The following is a 27007-nucleotide window of genomic DNA, read 5'->3' on the forward strand; positions in this document are numbered from 1 at the left end:
AAGAATTCTCAAGCTACATTATTCCTTTATATATCCCTTTGTTTATTCTAATATATAAATAATATATTCTGATATATAAATCATTCTTAAAAATAAAAAGTGCTGGGAACTGGCAGGTGGCGTGGTGGTTGAGGGTACTGGACTCCCACAGGCTGACTGCGGTTCGATTCCCAGACCCGGTGGTTTGCCTTTTCACTTTCTTTCTCTGTCTCTGTCTCTCTGTCTCTCTCTCTCTCTCTGGTCAAGTTAAAATAAACAAATAAAGCTAAATAAAAAATGATTCTTTAAAAAAATATAAAATGCTTAATCTTCCCTTCTTATTCCATAGGCTACCTTCAGATTCAACAGCTTCAATTCTTTTTAAAGAACTGCTATGGAATATCTATAAATTCTAGAATAGAGATACAAAACCATGATTACTTCATTTATCTCTTCTAAGGAATTTTTTTTTTTTGAGAGAGATTTTTGCTATAGGGTACATGTGCTCGCCAGACAGAGAGAGAGAAACAGAGAGATAGAAAGGGAGAAATCACCCCCTAGGGAGGATGGCTAAGCCAAAATTCCTTCTCCCTCATTCTCCTTTCAGGATCTTGGGTCGCGACTCAAATTGCTGTCAATTATGTGGGAGTTCAGCAACATGTAACCATTACGCCATCTGCTGGTCCCTCTTCTAAAGACTTTTAAACTTTAAAATATAGTAACGATAAATTCAAGGGAAACAAAATAATTTTATTTATTGCTTGTGTCAAGCAGAAATCAATAATTAAACAAAATACACACCACTTGGTATATTACATGAATTATTAAATTTATATAGCAGGATATTGATAAGCATACAACTCAAACCAATGTTTATAAAAATCTATAGGTTGGAAAATTACCTTATTTGAGCAGAAAATATTGATTTCTGCCTTGATCACTTTGAATAATTTTCAGTGGGTTCACTTTAGAAATATGATCAATAAGAAAGCAAGGAACTGGCACCAGCAGTTAGCATAATGGCTATGTTGCTAGACTCCCATGTAGTCGACCACAGTTCCAGTACTGGACCCGGTGGCTTAAACTCACGCTGGGCGCGTGTGCGTGTGTGGCCAAGATCCCAAGAGGAGAACGGAGGAGAAGGGATTGCAGTGTGACCATCCCCCCTGGGGGGTGATTTCTTGCTTTCTGTCTCTCTGTCTCTGTCTTTCTGGCGAGCGCATGTGCCCTATAGCAAAAACTTCTCCAAAAAAAGAAAAGAAAAAAAAAAATGAAAGCAAGGAACTGACATCCATCTCATTGATTTCCTTGTTACATGAAGTTCTCATTTTAAACAGTCCTCAATGCTCTACCCTAAATAATACCTTAATGCCAGCAAATTCCTCACCTTGCATGAATGTGAGGCACATCTACCATTGTTTCTCCATCACTGGACAACCCTTCTTGGGCTTGTAATTCAGCTGCATGCCTTTCAAGGTCCTTAGTTAACACCTAAAGAGGCAAACATTTACCCAAAAGTTGAAAAACAAAAAATAGCCTCTTTAAGCAAAATTCTTTTATAGAAAAGATGAAGTTTAGTACAGGATCAAACAATATGAACAGAACAGAATTCTAATAAGCTCTAAAAAAATCTGATTATTATAACTAGATTGTATACCAGATTGTGATTTACTTGGGATTTTTGCTACTTTTAGATTTGTAGATGCCATATCCCTCACTTAACCCTGAGAAAAAACTTACACGGTCATATTGTTATTTCCATTTATATATGAAGACACTGAGGAAGACTAAGTGATTTGTCTCCTGACACAGAACTTAGGTCTAAGGTTGGTCTCTTTGTTCCAAGTTCATAACTGATAATAATACCATGATGTCTTGTCTTATATTACCTATAAAAGCATACACTTCCTAGAAAACAAGGTTTAATTTCTGCACAATCTTTTTTTTTTTTTCCCTGGGAGAGGTTTTTGCTATAGGGTGTGTGTGCTCATCAGAAAGATACAGAGAGACAGAAAGCCAAAAATCACCCCCCAGGGCGGATGGCCACGCCACAATCCCTTCTCCTCCATTCTCCTCTCAGGACCTTGGGCACACATGCACATGAGCCTGGCGTGAGTTTAAGCCACCAGGTCCAGGACTTGAACCACGGTCAACTACGAGGGAGTCCAGCGCGATAGCCATTACGCCAACGGCTGGTCCCAATTTCTGCACAATCTTTAATGAGAGTAAACTAATTCAAATAAATTAGAAGTAGATGTTATATTTAGATTACTTGTTGTATATAGAATGAATGGTATCTTTTAGGACAGGATTGGAAGCTTTCAGTCCTAGATAGGATCTTTTGGTAAAAGTTAAATATCTTTTTTTTTTTTTTTTTTAAAAAGACTGTGTTTAGTAATTCTTTTTTTTTAAACTTTATTTATTCATTTATTTATTTTTAACTTGACCAGAGAGAGACACAGAGGGGGGGGGGCAAGTAAGAAAGCAAGCCACCAGGTCCAGGACTCGAACCATGGTCGGCCATGTGGGAGTGTCCAGCACCTTAACCACCATGCCACCTGCTGGTTCCGAGCTACGTATCTTTTAAAGAAAGTACAAGATTTGATTGTGAAATTTTCGTTTTAAATTTGGACACAGTTAGTTCTGTGGTATAGCAGTAATGCATTGTGCAAGAGAAGCCAGATCCCACATGGCAAACCCCTGCCCTGATCAGCTGAAATATGCTAGGCACATGTACAAAGGCCTAACATCTGCTGGGCTGAAGTCTGGAGGGAGGGATCATGGCAAAACCTGACTTTAAGAAGGGTACTTATTTATCTCAATTTTACACGCACACACTTTATCATGAATAAGGAATAAAAAACTTAAAAAATAAAATCGATACAATTTTGGACAAAAGGTTGCACAAAATAAATATTTACCTGATGTATTGCCAGGCCCATGCAAGCCAAGATTTTCTCTGGAGCATCTCTTAGTTCATGTGCTATATCTGGCAAGAAGTTAGTTATTTCGTCATCTTTTACTAGTTCTTGAAAGTCCACTAAAACACTTCCCTTTCTTTCTATCTCATCCTATAAAATATAAAAGCATGAAAACAGTAATTGGTTTCTGAGGTCAATCATCATAACTGAGCATTCGATTACATACTTTGAGAAGGCATCTGCTATTTATACAGTGGTAATGGTAAGCACCATCATGTAAGCATAAGCTTTATGCCAAGTATGATTCTAATATTTTAACTGTATTAACTTATTTATGCCTCCTAACAACTCTTTGAGGTAGGTATTTATACTAATATCTCCAACTGGCAGATGAGAAAACTGAGGCCCAGAGAAGGTAAGCAGTTCACACCGCAGGTCCACATTGCTGGCTGGTTGCAGAGGTGAGACCTGAACAAAGGCGTCTGACATCAGTGCCTACGATCAGTCACTAGGAACTAAAATGCATCATTAGACAGCACGTAAAAGTGGACAGGGAAATTTGTTGTAGTGGAATCTTACCTTATCATATAAATCAATACGCCTTGTGAAAAATTTTTCAAATGCTTGAATCTTCTCAATAAACGGAGAGCTATCACTGTAAACTAACCCAACAAATATGGCATTAGTACTAGTGATCACGTGTACAAGCATTTCTCATGAGACAGAAGAATACTACATATGTGGTAGTGGTTTTTTTCCAATACTTTGTATTCTGATTTCATTTAGATAAGAATTGGTATAGAATGTGTACCTAAGTTTCTAAAACAAGTTTTTAAGTCTGCATAATTTATTTTTTTAAAGAGTTACCTTATTTTACTTATTTCAAGTATTTTCATTTAACCAGAGAGGGCGAGATAGAGAGAAAGTGAGAAAGCAAGCCGCCAGGTCTGGAGTTTGAACCACAGTCAGTCATGTGGGAGTCGAGTGCCTTCAACCACCATGCCACCTGCTGGCCCCAAGTCTGCACAATTTAAAATATGGGTAGAATGTGTCTCTCCTAAAAACACCATTATCTGGAAAACTTTGTCCTTCAGTTCTCATTTCATCAGGATTTGGGGCATGCACACACACATGCCCAGTATGTTTTTCTTTTCTTTTCTTTCTTTTTTTTTTTTTTTGGAGAGGTTTTTGCTATAGGGCGCATGAGCTCACCAGAAAGACAGAGAGACAGACAGAAAGTGAGAAATCACTCCCTGGGAGGGGGATGGCCACACCGCAATCCCTTCTCCTCCATTCTCCTCTAGGGATCTTGGACACGCATGCACACGCGCCCAGTGTGAGTTTAAGCCACTGGGACCAGGAATCAAACCGTGGTCGGCTACATGGGAGTTCAGCGATATAGCCATTAGGCTAACTGCTGGTCCTTTTTCTTTTTTAAAAAAATTATTTTATTTAACTTTGTTTGTTTGCTTATTTATTTATTTATTTTTGATGAGAGAAAGAGAAAGAGAAAGTAAAAAAGCAAGCCACCAGGTCCAGGACTAGAACCATGATCAGCCATGTGGGAGTCCAGTGCCCTTAACCACCATGCCATCTGCCAGCCTCTCCAGTATGTTTTTCAAGCTGTAGGACCTAGGATTAAACTGTGGCTGATCATGGAGAATCTACATGCACAGCACTTAACCACTACACTATAGGGCTGCCCTATACTGAGTATTTGGCTTCTAACAGGATGATTAGTTCAAATAGCTTACATAAGCTTAAACTAAAAATTAAAGTCAGATATATGAACTGCTCTTATTATGAAATAGAAATGATAGTAATCAGTCTTTGGAAAGTAAATCCTACTAGTCTTGCCACCTGTCAAATACTTCCTTGCTTATGAGACAGCCCATACTTAACTCTGGTCCTAAAATTATAAAGCTTCTTTTTAAAAAAATTCTGCCAGAGGGTATGTGCACTCGCCTGAGAGAGAGAGAGAAGGGGAAGAAAGCACCCCTCAATCTCCCAGTGGAGAATGGTCACACACAGTCCGTTCTCCTCCATGTCTTCATCTTGTTGGGATTCGGGGCACACAAGCACCTGGCATATTTTTGTAGCTGCCAGGGTGGAGAGTTAAACTACAGGGTTAGTCACGTGAGATCTGGTTCCCTTAACCACCAAACCACAAAGCTGGTCCTATTTATTTTTTTAATAAATTCTACAGATCTATAATTACTTTCAAATTGACCTTATATATTAAAAAAAAAGCAGTACAGTGAAGTAGTTTGGAAGTACAATTGTTCAAGCCTAAGGTACCTTCCAAATTCCAATTTTAGGACCAGCCAAGACATCATGCACAGAGTTATGAACCATCTGCTAGGGGAAATAATGCCAGTGGTGGCTAACATTTCCTAAAGTAACAAAAGATCACCTAGAACAATAAGTGTTTTTGAAGTCAATCATCTAATGTGCACTCAATAACTATCTACTTTGATAAAAGCAAAGAACAAAAACAGACGTCTAATATATAAAACATTTGTAAAGTACTTTATTCATTCATGCCTGAGTACTGAGTGCTTGGAATAGGGGAGGGTCCTTGGACTGGAGCACAATGATCTAGTGGGAAAAAAACAAACAGAACAAAAACAAAACCCATACCCCATCAGACACATAACAAACGAGAGCACAGAAAAGACGCGTGCCTTATACCTACACAGATGGATGTAAGTTACCTGATATTCTTCATTATCAAAGAGTGATTCTATACACAAACCTGTGCTGATTACTGCCTCTCGGTTCTGAGCCTACTGTCCTGTTTTCTACTTTGTGATGTTATGATTGAGATCTGTAGCTCACACTTCCCAGACTCCAATTAGAGGCACTTTAGTGATCAGAAGGTGACAGGAAGTAAGAAAGGAATTTATTTTTGTTTCCGATCTTTTTCAGCATCTCTACCCCTAACCTCCAACTCCAATCACCAAGTACATCACGCTTTCTTGGATACCAGTGGCAACCCACCTTATTCTCCTCAGTAAAATGAGTATGGTGACTCATAGGGCACCCTTTGAGGTCCAAGCTCAGTTTTTCAGAGGTAGAAATAAAAGCCCATTCCCTGTTGAATTCCTAGGTTCTGGTAACATCAGATTTCTTGTTCCCTCAGCCATAGGGATAGTTTGCTGTCCCTAAAGTTACTACTTTCTGGAGGTTACTCAATGTTCCCTTTCCTCTGTTTCAGTCTTCTATGTGTATACTCAATAGCCCATATTAAATTCCCTGTTGAAACAGTGTAGTTTCTGCTCTCCTTATACAAAACCTACCAATAATGTTCCTGAAACATAAATAGATTTCATTGTTAAGGTTAAGGGGGTATATGTCAGTAAGCCAAATGAATTACAGTAGTATGAAATACAGCATCCAAAGACAAATTAAGGAAATATGATCTATGGTACTTCTTGCACTCTGAATTTACCTTCAGAGAAATAAAGCTTCCAGCCTTTGTATGGTATAAAATGATCCAATGTTGACTGTTGTAGCGAAGACTGTGGGATTTGTTCTGGAAAAAAACAGAATACTAGGTTAGTAGAAACTAAGCCAACTTTCTTTTTTCCTAATTTGCTTTTCCTTCCTACAGTGATAACCTGACATGACATTATTAAAGTCCCTAAAAAAAGGTTTCGGTGAGCCAGAAGATGGTGGAGCAGTTATATCGCTGGACTCCAACATGGCCAACCATGGTTCTAGTTCTAGACCTGGAGGCTTACTTTCTCCCTCCCCTGTCTTTTCTGTCTGGTCAAATTAAAAAATAACAATAAATAAAATTAAATAATTCTTTTTTTAAATAAAGCATTTAAGGTTTAAATATTCAAATACTTGCTAAAAAGTAACATCAAATTAAAGACAGATCGGCTTTTGAGTTAAACTACTTTAAATAATAGGCATAATTTTTTCCCTTCCCAAAGAGAAAAAAACTAATCATTGATCTCACCTACCAGAAATATGTTTTCCGATGGTTTTACTCAAGTCAGATCTGTGTTCTCTTTCTCTCCATTTTCCTGAGAAGTTCCCACTACCTCTCCCTCTTTTCCAGCTTTGAAATCTTCCTCGTCCAAACCCTCTGCCTCGATACGCTCCATTCATGTCGTCTAAAAGATAAAAATGAGAACATTTTTCATTAAAACTGTAGGGAGGGACCAGCAGTTAGCATAATGGCTATGTTGCTGGGCTCCCACATAGTTGACCATGGTTCGTGTCCCGGACCTGGTAGCTTAAAACTCACACCGGGCACGTGTGTGTGCATGCCCAAGATCCCGAGAGGAGAATGGAGGAGAAGGGATTGCGGTGTGGCCATCCGCCCTGGAGGGTGATTTCTCGCTTTCTGTCTCTCTGTCTCTCTCTGTCTGTCTGGCGAGCACAGGCACCCTATACAAAAACCTCTCCCCCACAAAAAAAAAAAAAAAAAGAATACGGAAGAAACACACCATCCATCAGACCTGGTGGCTGGCTTTCTCACTCCCCCCCCCCAACTGACTCTCATTCTCTCTCACTCTATCTTTCTCTGGTCAAATTAAAATAATAAATAAAGTTAAATAAGATAATTCTTTAAAAACTGTAAGGGAAACAGTGCTCCTAAAAAATTATTAATGTATTGAAAAAGGAAACATTAATGTATTCTAGGTTTAAGACTACGAAACAGGCTTGTGAAGTTGTAGACTATGGTATGAAACCAAATATTCTGTAGTTATTCGTTCATAGATTACCACTGATTAATTCCGTATACTAGTTGTTCATGGGATAAAAACAAGAAAAAGAACAGTACCTGTTTTCAAGGACATGTCACAATAGAAATAAAAACAAGACAGGTATTAACTCTAAGGTAACTTGTCTGCAGTAGTTGAAACTTATTGTAGGACAGTGCTGGCTGAACACAATCCTGGCCTGTAAGACACTAGGGACATATCAACCTTACAGTCAATTCTACAGTTTCTGTGCAATTGTTCTGCAAACCTAAAACTGCTACAAAAAATAAAATCTACTTCAAAAAAGAAATCTTATTTTTAGGACAAGTAAATAATACTGTATAACCGATGCACTGTAATGCAACTCATTATGAGGGGACCTACTCTTCATTTAAAGGGACTCAGTAAGGGAGTCAGTAATTAAAACGTTCACGATTAAAGGGCAGGACAAGACTTTGACACTCAACCAGACATTACATATTACGTTAACAGAGTTCAGAAAAGTTAAGAAAATTGATCAAACTCTAAGCTGTTGATGACAGTATACAGACAAATCAAAACTCCACCTTCAGAGTCCCAAGCTGAAGAGCTCCTTCCAGGAGACACCACGGTGAGACTACTAACAATTCCAACACAGCCTGTAAGTAGGAGTGCAGCTTAAGTACAGCACCCACCCATCGGCCACCTGTTCTTACTTGCATGGGACAACCGTCTGAAAGCACTCCTAGGCCGGATCCGGGGTGCACGCTGACTCTCCCACCCCTCTCCCTGGGGCAAGCAAAACGGGACTACAGAGGAGCCTCGGCGATCCGAGTTCCTCGGGCGACCCTGCCAGGTTCCGGATGCTCCACAGCAGTTGTGACGTTCTCCCGCAGGGCCGGATCTCGTCTGTCGCCTGGGCTCGGGAACCTGTCTTTCTACCGCGTAACCAGGAAGACACCAACAGCGAAAAGCGCGGCAACTACACTCCCGGCTAAGGTCCAGTCTCCCTCGGAATTCCTTTTTGGCGCTTCCGTGACGCAACTTCCGTTCAAGGAGTGGGGAGAGCCGGGAGGGGCGCGGCGGACTGCAGCCAATCAAGGAGTCCGGCCAGACGGAAGCCGTGAAGCTTCCGGAAGCGGTCTGGCCGTTCTGACCGGAAAGCGGAAGCTGCGCGCGGCACGTGGGGGAGGTGCCGGTCCGAAGGCTCCGGGTCCCCGCGGGTCGTGGGACTTGAGGTTGGCGCCTGCGACAGCAGAGGAGTTGGGGCGGGGCACGCGTGACTGGAGGGACATCCCGGAGTCCAGAGACCGGCTGAGCGTCATGGAGGGCTCAGGGGATCAGCCGAGCCCACAGCCAGCGCATCCCGGGGATCACCGCATCCGCGACGGCGACTATGTGGTGCTGAAACGGGAAGATGTGTTCAAAGCGGTGCAAGTCCAGCGGAGAAAGTAAGTCGGATCGTTGGCTTCAGGGGTCCTCGGCACCACTAGGTAGACACTCTGCCTCCACGGCTTCCTGCAGATCCCTCCCACCTCGGTCCCACTCTCACTGGGTCCCCCATCCTTCACCCTCGTTGCCTCCTCTCGGGTCTTACTGTCACAGAGGCTTTTTCCACCAGAATCCCGTCCTCAGCCCCTCAATTCTCTACCCGCCCCGTTTTCCCATGGAGCCCACCTCTGCCCTCAACATCCTTCCACTCCTTCCAAGAGTCCCTTCCTAAAATTCCATTCTTGTTCCTCGCGTGTGCAGATGCCTCCTTCTCCACCACTACCCTTGCCCTTCGCCTCTCGGGGATCTTTCCTTAGGTCTTTTATCTTCTCACAGGCAAGCCTTCCACCTTTGCACTAGGATTTCATCCTTATCTTTTAAGAGTCTCCTTCTGATGCCATCTTTTCCTGTAAATCCTTCTTCCTCCTTAATTTCTCAGCCAGGATTAGCCCCACCAATAGAAAAGAAAAGGAAGGAAGGAGGGAGGGAGGGAAAGGGGTTGGGATGAAGGAAGAAAGGAATCTTTTTCACCTAGTCTTGCTTTCCCTGGTCTTCTCCCTACTAGAATGGGAAAACCTGTCTCCAATGAATAGTGAAATGACACAATCTCCCACAGTGTCTGGAATCGTTCTGAGGTTCTATCTTTTACACCAAGAGAACAGTTTGCTTATTGGCCCCAGAATCAAAAATAGGTTTAGTTTGTGAATCTACTGACTACTGTCACTCTGGTTTAGTACCAGAGAAATGGGCATCTTAACTGGTGGGAATAATACGCCATTAAATCCTAGTGACTTACTAATGGTAAAATGCATAGTGATGTTGAGGTTAGCTTATCTGAGAAAGACAACCAAGTTTCCTTTCAGCTGGGTTATTAGATTACTTTTGACAAATAAATTGAATGCAATGTCAGGAAAACATCTTTCTGCAGAGCACAAACCTACATATTACAAGGTTTGGAGTTTCCATTAAGTACTCACTTCAGATGAATTACTTTACTCCTGTTTGAAGCGCACTATAGACTGGTATTTAAAGTGAAGCAGGTATCAGTACAAAATGGTAAGCTACTAGTTCCCAAGTTGCCTAACAGATGGGATAACCAAGCATATTTGCATAAACACCAGTTTGGTAAGGGAAAAAATGTAGGAAGTGAGTATATTTTAGTCCAGAATGTTTCTTTTCTTTTGGTCCAGAAATGTAACATGTGCACAGTCTTTTAATAAGCATTTTTAAGTTTCCCATTGATAAAATGTTTCATTTTGGTGGTTGAAAGTAGAGATTTTTTTTTTTTGTGATGGTCCTTCATCACTACTATACTTTTGTATTTTTGATACCAGTTTTTTCTTTTAGGTTTTCTTAAGAGAGATTTTTGCTATAGGGTGCATGCACTCACTGGAGAGACAGAGACAAAAAAAGAGAAATCAACCCTCAGGAGGATAGCTATGCTACAGTCCCTTTTCCATTCTCCTCTTGGGATTTTCAGCACACACGCACACACACCCAGCATGAGTTTTAAGGCTCTGGGTCCATGACTCAAACCACAGTCACTACACGGGAGTCTAATAACAACCATTATGCCATATGTTGGCCCCACTTTTTGGCATTTTTTTTTTTAAAGAACGATTTGTTTAATTTTATTTATTATTCTCCTTTTTCAGTTTGACCGGAGAGAAATAGAGAGCGCACTAGAAAGCAAGCCACCAGGTCTGGGACTCGAACCACAGACAGCCATGTGGAAGTCCAGCACCTCAATCACTACACTGCCTGCCAGCCCCTGTTTTTGAAATTTTACATTAGAATTTGGCACTGTGTCCAAGTACATATTTTTTCGAGGTTATCAGTACTAATTATTTAAGCTCTTAGTTGCAGTATTATACAGTGCAGCAAAGGTCTTAGATTATGAGCACATAGTTTGAAGAATGAGCTCAACCTTACTTCTCTGAATAATGACCTTTTAGGTAAAACTTTCTTTCTGATATTGATCTTATAAGGTGCTTAATTTTCAAATGTGATTGTGTAAATGTGCTTCTAACAATGTGCTCTTTCAGATGAGATTTTTCATTACCAGAGAGATAGCAACATCTTCAGTATTAAAATGTACTTCTTAGACAATTATTTAGAAATAGTTTTTATCAGATCCCAGCCCCATGGCCTGGTGGTTAAGGGAGTTGAATTCCACATGGACGACCACAGTTCCATTCCTGGCTCCAAAGGCTTAAAAAAACCACCAGATGCCAACATGCCCCCAAATCCTGATAGGATGGAGAAAAGGAAGAGAAGGGATTGCAATGTGACCACATCTCATTGGGTGTGTGTGTGTGGGGGGGGGTGCTTTCTCCCCCTTACTCTCTCCTTCTCTCTCTCTCTCTCTGTCTTTCCATCACCTCTCTTTTACTCTGGCAAACACGTGCACCCTCTGGCAGAAAACAAAACAAAACAAAACAAAAAAAAAAAACAAAACTTTTCATCAACTCCTCATCTTGGTAGAAGCCATAGGGGGTAATATTGTAAGTTTTCATTTTCCTTGGAAAATGACCCTTTGAGCTCAGCTGCATGCCAGGCCAGACTTCCCATCACTTTGCCCTTCAGGGTGCACTCATCTGGTTGGGGAGAAGCAGTCCTGGCTCTCGAAAAAGAGACTGCAAATCCTTCTCCTTCCCTGTGTCCCTCTCACTGGGCCTGTTTTTCTGACTGGACCATGACCTTTTGCCACACCAGTCGGTTTGAGTGGTACCCCTCTCTGAACATCACATAGGTTGGCAGGGGCTGCCCAGTCTAGCCCAGATCCACTGTTTGATTAACCCTGAGGTACATGAAGGATGGGGATGGGTACTATACATCTGAACTGGGCTGAGTTTCCACTTCTGAGAGTATTCATTTCAGAAAAAAAAAAAAAATTAAGTTTATTTTGTTTTATTTATTTCATGAAAGAGATAGGCACCCACAATGGGATCTCTATACCATTGTTCGCCCTCTTCCTCCCCTACCAAACTGGTGTTTATGTGTACCCAACGTGTGCAGGGAGACTTCCAGACACCAAGTCTTGTGGGTCCAGCATCATACTCATGTTACCGCTACACCACTGCTGCCAGCCAGCACGAATTTGAATATCTATTATGGGCTAGTAATTGGGAACTGAGCAAAGGTTAAGATATTATCTAGATCACTTAGGATCCTGTAGGTTTCACTCAGATGGTTCAAGTAACATTTACTGAAGATGTGACGTGTATACACACAAAGATGTGTGGCAGGGCTTAGGGAACTAGTAAAGAGAGCTGATACACCCAGGGACTAGCAGTGGTGGGAAGCCTTTGACAAGGAACCCTGGGTGATGTAGTGATACATTCTGTCATGTCAGCTTCCAGGGACATAGAGCAAGAAAAAGAAGGAGATGGGTGGAGCACAAACAGAAATAACCAGTACGTGTTCCCCAGAATTCAGAGTTCTGCGCATACGGACCATGTCCTGAAGCCAGGTGGGGCTTGCTTGCTAAGATCATTTGGTCTTTGTGGAGACAGACTCTAATATAGTGGAAAGAACTCTATGCTTTGAGGTCAGACAAAGCTAGATTTGAACTCTAGCTCCAGTATCTGTAACTGAATCTTAGATAAGATACTTCTCCTGGGTTCAGGTTGCTCATCTGGAAAGAGCATCCCAGGATTACTGTGAGAATTAAATTTTAAAAGTATGGACTGGCCCCATGGCCTGGTTGATAAGGCAGCCAGATCCCACATGGTCAACCACACAGTTCAAGTCCCAGACCCAATGGCTTGAGAAACACACAGGGCACATGTGTGTGCTTGCCCGGAATTCCAAAAGGAGGAAGAGATGAAGAAGGGATTGTAGCATGATCACGGTGGGTGTGCTTGCTCCTCCTCTCCTCCTATCTCTGTCTGTCTCTGGCAAGTGCACGTGCCCTCTGACCAAAAAAAAAAGAAAATCCAAAAGTTGGAAACATACTTGGCATGCGCACGCACACACACACTTGACATTCAACAGATCTTAGCTTTATTCTTTTGAGAGGAAAGATTTCTGTTTTTGTGAGGTTTTATCTTCTAAATTGCACTAAGACAAAAAGCAGGATAACAGGAAAACCTAAAGCTTCTTAGTCCTCAGTAAAGCACTGTCAGTGTTAGGCACCTTTTCCAAATGTGTCAAATATCAGTTCTGTTTATTTGTAAGTATAATTTGCTTTAATTCGGTAATTTCCAGATAAATTGGCCAGTTAGACAAGACCAGGGAATTTGTTAAAGCTTATCATCTCAACGATTGTTCAGTTCGAGATTTTTTTTTTTTTTTTTTTTTTTTGGTGTAGGTTGCAGGGGTGCATTGCGTGCCCCTGGCCTGGCAGTCTTGGCAACTGCACCTGCTATTCAAGAAAGCTACAGTGGCTGTGAGTTTGGACATCCTGGTAGAAAGAGAGTGCAAAGTGGGGCCAGACAGATGCCCCTCGAAAAGGATGTTTTCTGTCTGCTTGCTCCTTCCAGAATTCAGTGTTTTTGTTGTTTCTTTATTCATTTTATGTCTCTGCCCCAGCCCAGTTTTCTCTAGTTCATTTGCCTGTTTGTAAAATGATGCTCCTGAACATCCACTATGGAGACTGCATCTGAAATAATCTAGAATGAAAATGCCTTTTTTATAGTGAACACTAAAGAAATTCAGTGAATTGATTACTTTTTCTTCCTCCAGAAAAGTGACTTTTGAAAAACAGTGGTTCTACCTGGATAATGTCATTGGCCATAGTTACGGAACCACGTTTGAAGTGACCAGTGGAGGAAGTCTTCAGCCCAAGAAGAAGAAGAAGGAGGAGCCTACTTCAGGTGCACTACTTTGGGTATATGAAATAGATGCTCTCCACCTGACTAGTCAGAAACACATCAACCTCCATTTAATTCCAAGAAATCTGAACTCATAGTCTAAGAACTGGAGCTTGGTGGAATGAAACAAGTTCTTCCTCTGGCAGTGAGCTAACCTGGATTCTGACTCCAGTCTATCACAAACTGGCTGTCTGACCTTGGGCAGGCATCTAATTCCATGAGCTTCTGCTGCTTCCTTGCAAGAGTATGTGTAGAACCCTTTCAGTGACCAGAAGTTAAGTTAACACCTGCAAGTTAGTGTATAAGGTAGAGGTTTAAAGGTCTGGCTTTGAGTTCACGTGGTCAGGTTTAAGTGTCAGCTTTATCACATGCCCTGTAACCATGAAGAAGTGATTTGATTTTTGTAATTTTTATATCTCTATCCATAAAATGAGACCACAAGCATATTTAATTTCTAGGTAGTAGTGAATGTTCAGTGTTATGATTCATGGTAACATCTTAACAATGCCTTAACTGTGGTAAGTGCACTATAGGTTTAGCTAATGTGTGTGTGTGTGTGTGTGTACATACACACACACATACATACATACACACATGCATAGTTTATTATTAATATTATTTTTAATTTGCTACAGGGCATGTGCATCCATCAGAGAGAGAGAGAGGGAGAAATGAGAAAGCAAGCCACCAGGTCTGGGACTCAAACCACAGTCAGCAGTGTTGGAGTCCATCATCTTAACCACCACGCCACCTGTTTGTCCTGCTCATATTACTAATCAGAAGTAAATAGTTAAGTATTTATTAAAACAATATTCCTAATTATAAACAAATGTTATGAATAAAATAAGCTCTTTAACTACTAAAAACTAAATAAATACTATTAAAGTTTTGGCCCAAGCCAGCTAATTAGCTACTTTTAAATTAACATCCATATTTTATTAAGTAACACACGATCAGCCAGGCATGATTAGGCAATGCAATTAGACTGTCTTATAAAATGTTCTTGCTGGGGGCCAGCATGTGGCGTGATGGTTAAGGTGCTGAACACTTCCACATGGCTGACCACAGTTCAAGTCCTACACCTAATGGCTTGCTTTCTCACTTTCCCTCTCTCTTTCTTTGTGTCTCTCCCTCTGGTCAAATTAAGATAAATGAAAGAACAAATAAAATTAAATAATTATTTTTAAAAAATGTTCTAGCCTGTGGGGAACACCAAAAATGATCAAGTAAACAAGCAAACAGCAGAATTTCTGATGGTGATGTCCACTATGAAGATGGTAAAATGGGTAGGCACATTGGCACCTAATGAGGTAGAATAAGCCTTGGTTGAGCCTTAAGTGATAGAGAAGATCCAGCCATTCAGATCTGTCCTAAGAGCCTTCTAGGCAAAGTGCAAGTGCAAAGTCTTACTGAGAGGCAGGTCATCTTTGGAATGTGTTCTTATTCTTTGGGAAGCCAGTGTGTGTTTTTTTTTACTCATCAGGGTAGATGGACCAAGTTGCATTTTAAGAAAGACCATTCTGACATCCTTGTGGAAAGGATGGGAGCAGGAAGGTGACTTAGAGGCTTGAAATAGTCATGGCAAGAAAGGATAGTGACCAGAAGGCCAAACTTGAGTGGCTGATGGGGTGGATATGAACTTCAGATCATATCTGTAAAATAATTTCAGATCACAAATGTCATTGAGCAATTTCTTTCTTTAGAGACTAAAGAAGCAGGCATTGATAATCGAAATATAATTGATGATGGGAAATCTCAAAAACTTACTCAAGATGACATAAAAGCTTTGAAGGACAAGGGCATTAAAGGCGAGGTAATATTAAAAGGATTTTTGTTTGTTTGGTATTAAGTAAGTTGGTTTTTAAAACAGATTTTTGCCTAATAATTTATACCTTTTTTTTTGAAATGTGCATGTAATTCAGTAGATCAAAGATTTTATTTTCAGGAATATGAATTAATGGCATATATGCAGGAATATAATTGAATGACATTATTAATATTATATTGGGGTAGAGTTTTTGTTTGTTTTTAATTGCTGGGGGCATGCGCACTCTCCAGAGAGAGACCGGCAGGGGAAGAAAGCACCTTCCAGTGGGGCATGATTACACCAAAATCCCTTCTCCATTTTTCCATCCTGTTGAGATTTGGAGAAATACGCACACATGCCCAGCATGTTTTTCAAGCCACCAGAACCAGGATTCAAACTACTGTTGGCCATGTGGGATCCAGCTTCCCTAACCACTAGGCCACTGGGCCAGCCCGTGTTTTTGTTTAGTTTTTAAGACAGGGTCTCATTCTGTCCCAGTCCTTCTGCTTCAGTCTCCTAGCTAGGACATAGGTATGCACCACCACACCTGGCTCTTTTGTTAGACAGAGTCTCACTGTGTTGCCCCAGCCGGCCTCTAGCTCATAATCCTCCTGCCTCAGCTTCCCTGAGTTGCTGGGGCATATGCCACTGCACCAGGCCTTTAGTTTGAAGCTAGAATTGAACTTGGACCCCCCTTGTTCCATCTTGCAGAGTATAGCATCTTAGCAGCACAAATTACCACTGCTAGGCCAGTGGTAGAGAATTTAGTTAACAGTACATATTGGGATTAACTTTGTTCATTACTAGTGATGTTTTCAGCCAGTGTTATTCTTGTTTTCAGCAAGAATAACAGTCTCCTTTACCTTTCTTCTCCGTGGTATACCTATGTTCTTTTAACCTTGGTTTAAACTGAGTTACGAAGTCTTATATTTTATTACAAATCCTAAGTAGAATATAGAAAGAATATAGAAATACAAAGTTCATTTATTTGGACTTTTGTGGAAAAGGACTGGAGACTCAGACCTTTGGATCCATTCTGGAGTAAGAAACCTTGCAAGTACCTTGTATTGTGAAAGTAAAGTTTCAGAAAATCTACTTGCTCCCTTTCTTATAGGAAATAGTTCAGCAGTTAATTGAAAATAGTACAACATTCCGAGACAAGACAGAATTTGCTCAAGATAAATATATAAAAAAGAAGAAAAAGAAGTAAGTAATTTTCATTTGAAAAGGTTGAATATCTCAATGTTTTAAATATATTTGAGGTAAATATGTGCTAGTAAAAAATATTTTCAACCACTTTTTCAAATTGGTGTTGTTTTTTTTTTATCCCCAGATACGAAGCCATCATTACTATAGTGAAGCCATCTACCCGTATTCTTTCAATTATGTATTATGCAAGAGAACCTGGAAAAATTAAGTACGCTTTGTTTCCTTTCAAAAGTGTAATTGGGGGAAAATATGTCTTTAAGAAAATCATGATTTTAAGTAAAATGAAAAACTTGCTCACCTGCATAAAGTGTCCTCCTACCTCATAAATTGTAAGTCCTTTTTCTGTCGCCTCCAAAGCAATCAGTAAACTTATCAATATAATTTTTATAAAACAAACAAACCTTGGAACATGATGATTAAGGTAACAGGCCTTACTTAGCTAAAAATAAGTGAATCATTCCTTTTTTCTTTAGCCACATGAGATACGATACCCTAGCCCAGATGTTGACGTTGGGGAATATCCGTGCTGGCAACAAAATGATTGTGATGGAGACATGTGCGGGCTTGGTGCTGGGTGCAATGATGGAGCGAATGGGAGGTAAGATGGAACATTTTCAGTTCAAGGAAATCCCACACTGATGTGTCAAGACGGAGTCTAAAAATTCAAGCTCATGGAAAGCTGATTGAGTTACTTCGATGAATGAAGTGACGTGGGTGAACCTTCACGCTCTGCCACTTCCAGCTTAAGCTGTGTGAGTGTCCCAGATGGAGGTTAGCCTTTCACCTTCATTGTCAACAGGGATGATCCGGGAGCCTATGGCTGGCTGGGACTCTAGAGAGGGGATTTCACTAAACTCTTGGGTAGCTGGCACTCGGTTTATTGACCTGAACTGAAAGGATTGATTGAGTGGGAAGAGTACTAGGGATGTATGTTGTCCTAGAAGAATTTGTCAGTCTGATTTGGATGTCCTTTCTCTGACTCCATAGAAGGAGGTAAGAACTTATACTGGCCCCAGCTGAGGGTTGGAGCAGGAGAAGCAGTGTCAGTCACCAATCATGCAACATTCAAATGTGCACAATTATAGCGGTTTTAGTGGTGTCATTTTGGGGGCAAGTGTCTAAGACTTCCCCTTTATGTATTGGAATGATACAAAGGGACTTCAAGATATTCATGGAAAAATGGAATCAAAGTACGAGTTTATTTTGGTTCAATAAAGTTTGAAATCCATGCACAGTTTTTCTTAAATATTTTCTATAAACTTCTTGAAAACCTCTCATATTTCCTCCCTCTATTTGTGGACTCCCAGTGGACCCCCAGAGACACCGCATCATCCCTCTGTCTCAATAGATTCAGGTGGAGAGACCTTCACCTTGTTTACTGTGGAGGACTCTCTGAGGGTCTTCATAGTCCGGGGTCACCCCCATCATACAGATGTTTCTTTTATCTGTTCAGGTTTTGGCTCTATTATTCAGCTGTATCCTGGAGGCGGGCCTGTTCGGGCAGCAACAGCTTGTTTTGGATTTCCCAAATCTTTCCTCAGTGGTCTTTATGAATTCCCCCTCAACAAAGTGGACAGCCTTCTAAATGGCACATTTTCTGCTGAGATGTTATCTTCAGAGCCCAAAGATAGTGCTTCGGTTGAGGAAAGTAATGGTGCACTGGAGGAAAAACAGACTTCTGAGCAGGAGAATGAAGACAGCATGGCAGAGGCCCCAGAAGAACAAGAACACATGGAAATTGTTTCTCAAGATCCAGAATATAAGGAGCCTAAAGAGAAAGGAAGCAAAAAAGATTATGTAAGAATGTCAAGAGGCCCCATTACCCTCATGATGTTTTCCTCAGGCCTCAGTTAACTTCATTTAAGTAATGGAATTTGGTTTGGCATTGTAGCATCAGCTTCTGGGATGATAAATATCCTCAGTTGAAGAAAGAATACACGTGTGCAATTATCTGCATGTATGATTTAATCTTTAGGATGCCATTTAATGATGGTCTTACCATGCAGGTTGAACATCATTAATCTGAAAATTCAAAACTTGAAATGCTCGAAAATCTGAAACTTTCTCAGTGCTAACATGAAGTTACAAATGGAAAATTCCACACCTGACCTCACATGACAGGTCACCATCAAAATGACACAATACAGAATTAATGCAAAAAAAGGTCTCATGCGAGATATATATGAAACACGAATGAATTTTACGTTTTTTTCTTTTTTTTGGAGAGGTTTTCACTATAGGGCACGGGTGCTCACCAGACAGAGACAGAGAGACAGAAAGTGAGAAATCACCCCCTGGGGGGATGGCCACGCCACAATCCCTTCTCCTCCATTCTCCTCTTGGGATCTTGGGCACGTACGCACACGCGCCCGGTGTGAGTTTTTAAGCCACCGGTTCTAGGACTCGAACCGCGGTCGACTACGTGGGAGTCCAGCGACATAGCCATTACGCTAACTGCTGGTCCCTGAATTTTATGTTTTGATAAGGGTTCTGTCTTCAAGATATCTCATTATGGGGACCAGCTAGTGACATGATAGTTAAAGCACTGGACTCCCACATGACTGACTATGGTTTGAGTCCTAGATCTGGCAGCTTGCTTTCTCACTTTCTCTGTCTCTCTCTCCATCTCTCTCTGGTGAGAACAGTGTCCTATAGAAAATTTTTAAAATAACATATAGGAGCCAGCAGATGGCATAGTGGTTAATGCACTGGACCCTCACATAGCCTACCACTGTTCTAGTCACAGACCTGGAGGCTTGAAACACATTCCAGGCTTGTATGCGTGTATGCCCAAAATCCCTGGAGGAGAAGGGATTGCAGCATGGCCATCCACCCAGGTGTGATTTCTCACTTTCTATCTCTGTCTCTCCAGTGAGCACACATGTCCTATATCAAAATCTCTTAAAAAATAATGTACTAATAACAAAGTTCAATAAATCTTGACAAAAATTATCTCTGAACTCAGTAAATTGGTTTTCTATTTTTCTTCTTGAAGATTCAGGAAAAACAAAGGAGACAAGAAGAACAAAGGAAAAGACATTTAGAAGCCGCTGCTCTGCTGAGTGAACGAAATGCCGATGGGTGCGTTGATGAGAGAATTCAGGAGGCTTCCTGTTGTTTGTGGGCTCTGCTTCAAATGGGTTGCATGCACATGGGTTCTCTTTCTGCTTGTCTCCTGCGATTCTAGTCTATCTTGGATTTTGGGAGAAAGGAGGCTTGGGTCTAACAAAGGTGGGAAGTTGTGCTGGATCAGTTGGACCTGTGTAGTCTTACTAGGTGCAGGTGGTGGGGGATTCAAATGCCTGCGGGACTAACTAGCTATAAGGGCTGATGCAAACTGATAAGGAAAGATAGATTCTGCTACCTGTAAAACCAGCCTGGGCTATGTTGGATTTTTTTCCAGGTGATTTTATTTTATTTATCTTTTAAATTTTATTTATTTATTTATTTAAATTTGACCAGAGAGGGACGAGAGACAGAGAGAAAGAAAGCAAACCAGCCGCCAGGTCCAGGACTCAAACCACAGTCAGCCATGTGAGACAGCACCCCTAACCACCATGCCACCTGTGGCCTCAAGGTGATCTTACTTGTTTTATTTCTTTTTGTTGTTGTTGTTGGAGAGGTTTTTGCTATAGGGCGCGTGCGCTCGCCAGACAGACAGAGAGAGACAGAAAGTGAGAAATCACCCCCGGGGTGATGGCCACGCCGCAATCCCTTCTCCTCCATTCTCCTCTTGGAATCTTGGGCACGCACGCACATGTACCCGGCGTGAGTTTAAGCTGCCGGGTCCGGGACTCGAACCATGGTCGACTACGTGGGAGTCCAGCAACATAGCCATTACGCTAACTGCTGGTCCCTCAAGGTGATCTTATTTTTGTAATCAAGAATGTTAGACTGCCCCATAGGCTAATGGTTAAAGGAGTTGGATCCCACATGGCCAACCACAGTTTGAATCCCAGCCCCAGAGTCTTGATAAACATGTGGGCACATGTGCATGTGGGCATACGTGAATGAGTGCCCAAAAATCCCAACAGGATGGAGAAATGGAAAAAACATTGTAGCATACCCATACCTAATGTGAGGTGGTGATTTCTTCCTTTCTATTTCCGTCACTGATGAGCATCTTCTGGGAATTAAAAATAAATAAAAATAGGGCCAGAAGGTGGCATGATGGTTAAAGACTGGATCCTGGACCGGTGGCTTGAAAATCTCACTGGGTGTTTATGCCCAAAATCCTGAGAGGAGAATGGAAGAGAAAGGATTACAGTGTGGCCATCCCCCCTGGTGTGTGATTTCTCAGTTTCCCTCTCTAAGTGTTTGTGTCCTATAGCAAAAAAAAAAAAAAAAAAATTAGAATGTCATTAGATGCTGCTTAGATTTGCCAAGCACCTGGAGAGTTTATAGCTCAGTTTGTGTTTTTAGAAAAAAATAGCACATCATTTTACTCTGTTTTGGATTTTTAGAAGGTTGTATTTAAATCTCTTCATTGTGTGAGTCATGCAACAAATATATGATCATATTTGATGTATTTTAAGGCCTAGGCTGCACTTGGGGCAGGTAAAAGAATAATGTAATGTTTTTCTTGCAGTTTAATCGTAGCTAGCCGTTTCCATCCGACTCCACTGCTATTGTCTTTGCTGGACTTTGTGGCTCCGTCCAGGCCGTTCGTGGCCTACTGTCAGTATAAAGAGGTAATGCAGGAACAGGAAGGGCGAGGATTCTTACACCTGAATATTGATTCTCTGACCACAGCCCAAGAAGAAATTCCTAACAGAACTCTTTCTGTTCTTGCCTTCAGCCCCTGTTGGAATGCTACACGAAACTACGGGAGAGGGGAGGGGTCATCAACCTCAGGCTGTCGGAAACCTGGCTCAGAAACTACCAGGTATGAACGAGTTCTTGCAGCCAGTCCCAGGAGTTGCCTTCTGAGTTGCTAGCTTCTTTTTTTTTTTTTTTTAAGATTATTTCTTTATTTCTTTAATTCCATTTGTTATTGTTAATATTATTAGTATTTTAAAATTTGACCAGATAGAGACAGAAAGGGAAAGTGAGAAGTCAAGCCTCAAGCCACCAGGTCCGGGACTCCAACTGCGGTTGGCCATGTGGGAATCCAACGCCTTTAACCACCATGCCACCTGCCGCGCCCGCCTCTCGAGTTGCTGACTTGAAGGAGTACTGAAGGTTGTTAACAGATATTCCTATTTCTGTTATAGAGATGGAAAAGTCTCATGCCTATAATTCAGAGAAAGTGCTCCTGGCCTTTCCTGACCCTTCTTTCTCTTCATGTCAGGGTGTATGTATTACTCTGTAACCTCAGCCCATAGGCAGTCAAAATGCCAACAGTCGTGGGGCGTATGTCTCTAAGCCTTGATATCACTGTGAGGGTGAAATTGCTAATAGTGAAATCCCCAAGTGGACAAGAAAGTGGCCCTCTTGTCTCTGTTGGGACAGGGTTTACAAGTGGGCTTTATTTCACTTCAGGTCTTCTGGAATACATACCAAGATAGAAGTGTAAAAAATATATTGGGGAAGGGGCCAGCCGATGGCGTAGTCGTTACGTCACTGGACTTCTATTTGGCCAACTATAGTTTCAGTCCCAGACCTGGTGGTTTGAAAATCACATTGGGTGTGTGTGCGTGCATGCCCAACATCCCGGGAGAATGAAGAAGGGATTTCTCACTGTCTGTCTCTCTCTCTTTCTCTGCTCCCCCTCTCGAGTACACGTGCCCTATGGCAAAAATCTCTTTAAAAAAATGTATTGGGGGAAATGCCTTCGAAAGCTAAGAGGAGAGGGAGCAGGATGAGGTGGTGCAGGTTGATGCCTCTGAAAGGCACGGGCAGAGGAAGGAGCCTAGAGGGTGAGCCTGCAGTACCGCTCAACAATGTCTCAGCCAGGCCGAGGGGGAGCCCGGGAGCAAAGAGTGCCCCACAGGAACTGTGAGTTGGGCAGCAACGGTCCAGTCCTGGTACCCATGCTCAATTATGGAGTGCGAGCAGCCCACGGCCTCCCTCAGCAGCAATACTGCGCAGATCCCAGAGGAGTGTCAGCTGGAGGCTTTTGACTTCCTGGACACTTTGTGGCCAGTTCCCTCATGAAGGGAGATCTGAGGGGCACACACTCATGCTGCCACAGGCCCTGCCTGGTGCTGGGACATCTTACACTGTGGTAGAGACATCGTTCAGCTTTAGGTAACCCTGCCCTTCATGGCGATGTCTTATTTAGCTAGGGTAACAGGCGAGGATACTTACTGGGGTCTGATGGGAGCAGTGAAAGGTTCTGAGTGTCCAGCGGCTACTTGTCCATAGACCCAAGCTCCCTTGTTGGCCATGTACCTGCCTGCGGCCAAGGGGAAGAAAGCTGCACAAACCATTTGCCTGTCCTCCCCCAGAAATGTGCTTCACATTTATGAGAAGCAGGGCTTTGGTTTAATTTTTAAAAGAAAGTCACCTAAACCAATTTCTACATTTTTCTTTGTACTACCTTGTGAAGGAGTGAGCTCTTCAGCAGTTAGTCTATTTAAATCTTTAGAAGAATGTGTTTTTTAAATTCTGGGTTTTGTCATGTGTGCCATTAACGTGTGCTTTATCAGCCTGGGAAAACAGATGTCTGTTTTTCTGTCTTGATTAGGTTCTGCCAGATCGAAGTCATCCCAAACTGCTAATGAGTGGAGGTGGGGGGTACCTCCTCTCAGGCTTCACTGTTGCCATGGACACCCTTAAAGCAGACACCAGCCTCAAATCGAACGTGAGCACTTTAGAGTCATGCAAGACCGAGGAGCCGGCAGCTAAGAAACAGAAATGCTCGGGGTCCGATTCTTAACCCTTTAAGAATGGCTTTGATTTTTGTTCTCAGGCGTTACACAGTTAGTAATTAAACTTTAAGTGTCATTACTAATTGTTCTTCGCATCCTAAAAATAAGAACATTCTATTCACCTATTTCTGGGAAGGAGGAATGAACCTTTTTTCACCTCTGACACTGATGGGGTTGGTCTGTCACGCCTTAACTCCGAGGTATGCAGTCCATTGATGTGACCAGTTTTGTTTATTTAACAAAAATCCTCCAAGTACTTCTGACTTTCTGGAGAATTTCAACATCCTACACATGTATTTATACAAGAATGTATGTGTTGATATTTTAAGCTAAGTGGAATAACACAGCACAGCTAAAACCTGGTGAGTCCTGAAAGGAGGACTTTGTGGAAGAAACTTTCTCTGTTTATTCCATCTCTTCAAGCGAAGCAATACGGATGTGTGCATGTGTGAGATTTGCGGTACCAAAAACATCCACCCCGTTCCCTGCAGTGGAATAGGCTTTTTTTTTTTTTTTAATGCGGGGTTTTATTTTAATAGTCAGCAACCCAGAAAAGTTGAGTATTTATTTTATTGCCCACCCCCCTTTTTTTCTTGTAGAAAGGTTTAGTAGTAGGGTACTTTTTTGCATTTATTTGCCAATCTTATTCCTTGTTCCAAATAAAGTGACTAGAATTTTTGCATAGTAGTCAAGAAACAGAAATGTTCTTTTCCCTCCCCAGTGACTTGTGGGTACACACACGTATATGTGTATATACATGTTATTTACATATACATATATACTTATATATGTACACATATACTCATGGAGACAGAGAATGTACTATCTATGTGAGTATATAAATATGCACACATACACACACACACACACACACACGAGAGAGACAATATATTATCTACATGAACTATAGCAAAGTTTCATTTAGGACTTAGACCAGTTCTCACTGCATTAGTGTTACTCCTTGTCCAATGTATTACAAAGTGCCTTTCTTGGTGATTATTGTTGATCTGAAGAGTTCAGGCATGATTAAGTGGTTAGCCTGTCTAAACCCTGAAAAGCTATAATCAAATGACTCAACCCGCTACTGCAATGAAGAAAGTATTTAGAGTGAGCCAAGGCTCTGCCCTTCTGAGAGATGAGTCTCTTGCTCACTAGAACACACTCATGTCTTGATCATACCATCATGGAGTAGATGTGTATCATCCAGCGAAGAGCATCTCATCTTAGGAAAAAAGGTAATTTATTTTTTCCTAATAACACGTACAGTTCTGGTAATGGCCAGTGTGACTACCAACAAGTACAGTTTTGATTCTCTTAATAAACAATTGCTTTTGAAGAATAAAAGTGTTTCCTACTATGACCCATGTAACTAACATGAATGAGGCAGTCAGTGATGCTGCATTGACTGGCTTTTCAGCTGATTGGAACAAGCGGTCTGTCTGAGGTACAGGACTCGCCTGTCTTGGCACCTCAGTGAACATGGTGCATGTCACCCATGCACAGCCAGCCAAGCTTGATTAGGGAGAAAACCTACCTGTGTGCACGGTCTAGATTCAGTAGTGGCTGTCTCCACCTGTCCCCATGTTAGAGCTACCTCCTGCTTAGGACTTAGCCAGTTTCCAAGTCCCATTCCATTCCGCAAATGCTTTGTTCTGGTCTTTTAAGGGAGAAGTCGGGTGTGGGCGACCAAGGACCTATGTGCCTGTGTAGCTGCTTTTGCAAATGATTTGTAGAACTGGTGTTTTTTTTCTCTCATTCATAGAATCTACTTGGTCTTTGAATACAGCTCATTTCATTCAATGGTTCATAAACTTGGTGTTTGCAAACTTAGAATCTGCTGGAGGGCTTATTAAACATGGGGGATTGGACCATCCACCCCGGGTTTCCTGTTAGTAGGTCTGAGGTGAGGCAGAGGATCTGCGTGTCTAGTCAGTGTCTGTTGTAGATGCTGCTTGAGGACCACTGAAAACCACTGCTGTGCAACCACATCCCGGGGCAGTAAATGCAGCATGTCTGTCTTATAAGTGGATGTTCATCTTCAGAGCAGATTTTCTGACTTCTGGACATCAGCCACTGGGCATGTTGTGTGCAACAGCACCTTAGTGAGTGGCAATAAGTAAAAAATAAAGATCATCTCGTTTTTTGTTTTGTTTTGTTTTTTTAAAGAGATTTTTGCAATAGGGCAAGTGTGCTCACCAGAGAGACAGAAAGTGAGAAATTACGCCCCAGAAGGGATGGCCACACCGTAGTCCCCTCTCCATTTTCCTCAGGATTTTGGGCACATATGCATACTCTTGGCGTGAGATCTAAGTTACCAAGTCCAGGACTCGAACCGTGGTCCATTGTGTAGGAGTCCAGCAATGTAACCATTACTCCATCTGTTGATCCTATAAAATAACGGTCATTTTGTGATATTTATATTTTCCCCCATTGGATTAGAGTAGTTGGCAATGTCCTGGAACCTACCAAAGGGTGTTTTTAAGTTTAGATGCACACAAAGGGATAGTGGTGTGGTGATTAAGACAGCTGGATTCCACATGGCTGATGGTGTGGTTCACGTCTCAGACCTGGTGCTTAAGAACATGCTGGGTGCATGTGCGTGTGCCCAAAATCCTGAAAGGAGGAAGAAATGGAGAAGAGAATGCAGTGTGACAATTCTCTGTGTATTAGAGGATGCTTTTTCCCTTTCTCTGTCTCCTAATGAGCACATATGTCCTCTGGCAAAAATTTAAAAGAGGAAAAGATGTATGTGAAAATTGTATGAAGCAAATTTTATTGGGCGATCATTTATTTATTGGTCATATACGGAAAAGTAAAAAATAGTCTTTTTTATACATACAAAATTTTGAAAAAGGGAGTCTGCATTTTGTTTTAAAGCATTGCTTATAAATATTGCAACAGCAATACTAGATACTAAAGAGTATGTCCTAAAAATCTGATCAATATTCACCATACTTTAAGTATTCTTGATTTGGTAATGCATTTAAGTGCAGTACTGAAAAGAACCAGAGTGTATCTAATACCTTCACCTGAATAATGTTGCCGTAGGCTAGTATTAATTTTTGTAAAGATGATTACAGATTTTCCTTGGACTTAACTATGTAGTGCAGGTCATTGGCCAGAGATGTGAGTCCCTAGATGGCTACTTAAAAAGCAACTGATAAACTGTTAACTACCCTATTAATGTTTATTAGACACAGTTTTCTGAGTTTTATAAAGAAGGGCAAACATATTTGAAACCTAGGAAATTAATATCTTGTACCACCCTTCTCCACTC

General features: G+C 41.5%; 2 protein-coding genes across 3 annotated transcripts in view; one reads left to right on the plus strand and one right to left on the minus strand.

Annotated features, from left to right (window-relative positions):
- MCM8 (minichromosome maintenance 8 homologous recombination repair factor) overlaps nucleotides 1-8631 on the minus strand; it is a 36593-nt gene extending 27962 nt beyond the window's left edge. The window contains exons 1-6 of the mRNA XM_014581856.2: nucleotides 8314-8631; nucleotides 6872-7024; nucleotides 6352-6435; nucleotides 3480-3562; nucleotides 2901-3050; nucleotides 1367-1470 (exon numbers count right to left, since the gene is read on the minus strand). Of these exons, the coding sequence (XP_014437342.1) occupies nucleotides 1367-1470; nucleotides 2901-3050; nucleotides 3480-3562; nucleotides 6352-6435; nucleotides 6872-7019 (569 nt within the window). The 5' untranslated portion in view covers nucleotides 7020-7024; nucleotides 8314-8631. The remainder of the gene's footprint in view (nucleotides 1-1366; nucleotides 1471-2900; nucleotides 3051-3479; nucleotides 3563-6351; nucleotides 6436-6871; nucleotides 7025-8313) is intronic.
- A 112-nt stretch (nucleotides 8632-8743) lies between these two features.
- On the plus strand, nucleotides 8744-23977 carry TRMT6 (tRNA methyltransferase 6 non-catalytic subunit). Of its 2 annotated transcripts, XM_006162829.3 has the most exons (11): nucleotides 8744-9048; nucleotides 13775-13905; nucleotides 15606-15715; nucleotides 16824-16915; nucleotides 17043-17126; nucleotides 17392-17516; nucleotides 18372-18715; nucleotides 19914-19999; nucleotides 21507-21609; nucleotides 21717-21803; nucleotides 23547-23977. In XM_006162829.3, exons 1-11 carry the CDS (start codon nucleotides 8921-8923, stop codon nucleotides 23736-23738), a joined length of 1482 nt encoding a protein of 493 aa, XP_006162891.1. In that variant the 5' UTR covers nucleotides 8744-8920; the 3' UTR covers nucleotides 23739-23977. The 2 variants fall into 2 exon arrangements, with proteins under 2 accessions (XP_006162891.1, XP_014437348.1); XM_014581862.2 differs by lacking the exons at nucleotides 8744-9048; nucleotides 15606-15715.
- Nucleotides 23978-27007: the final 3030 nt, after the last annotated feature.

This window comes from Tupaia chinensis, unplaced genomic scaffold, assembly GCF_000334495.1.
Source record: "Tupaia chinensis unplaced genomic scaffold, TupChi_1.0 Scaffold140845_1, whole genome shotgun sequence".
NCBI classification, from domain to species: Eukaryota; Metazoa; Chordata; class Mammalia; order Scandentia; family Tupaiidae; genus Tupaia; species Tupaia belangeri.

Excerpts from the sequence above, each read along its gene's own strand:
- TRMT6 (XM_006162829.3), top strand. The coding sequence starts at position 8,921 with ATGGAGGGCTCAGGGGATCAGCCGAGCCCACAGCCAGCGCATCCCGGG. Across the intron at positions 9,049-13,774 it reads GTGCAAGTCCAGCGGAGAAA|AAAAGTGACTTTTGAAAAAC; the intron begins GTAAGTCGGATC and ends TTCTTCCTCCAG. Across the intron at positions 20,000-21,506 it reads AGTGAACGAAATGCCGATGG|TTTAATCGTAGCTAGCCGTT; the intron begins GTGCGTTGATGA and ends TTTTTCTTGCAG.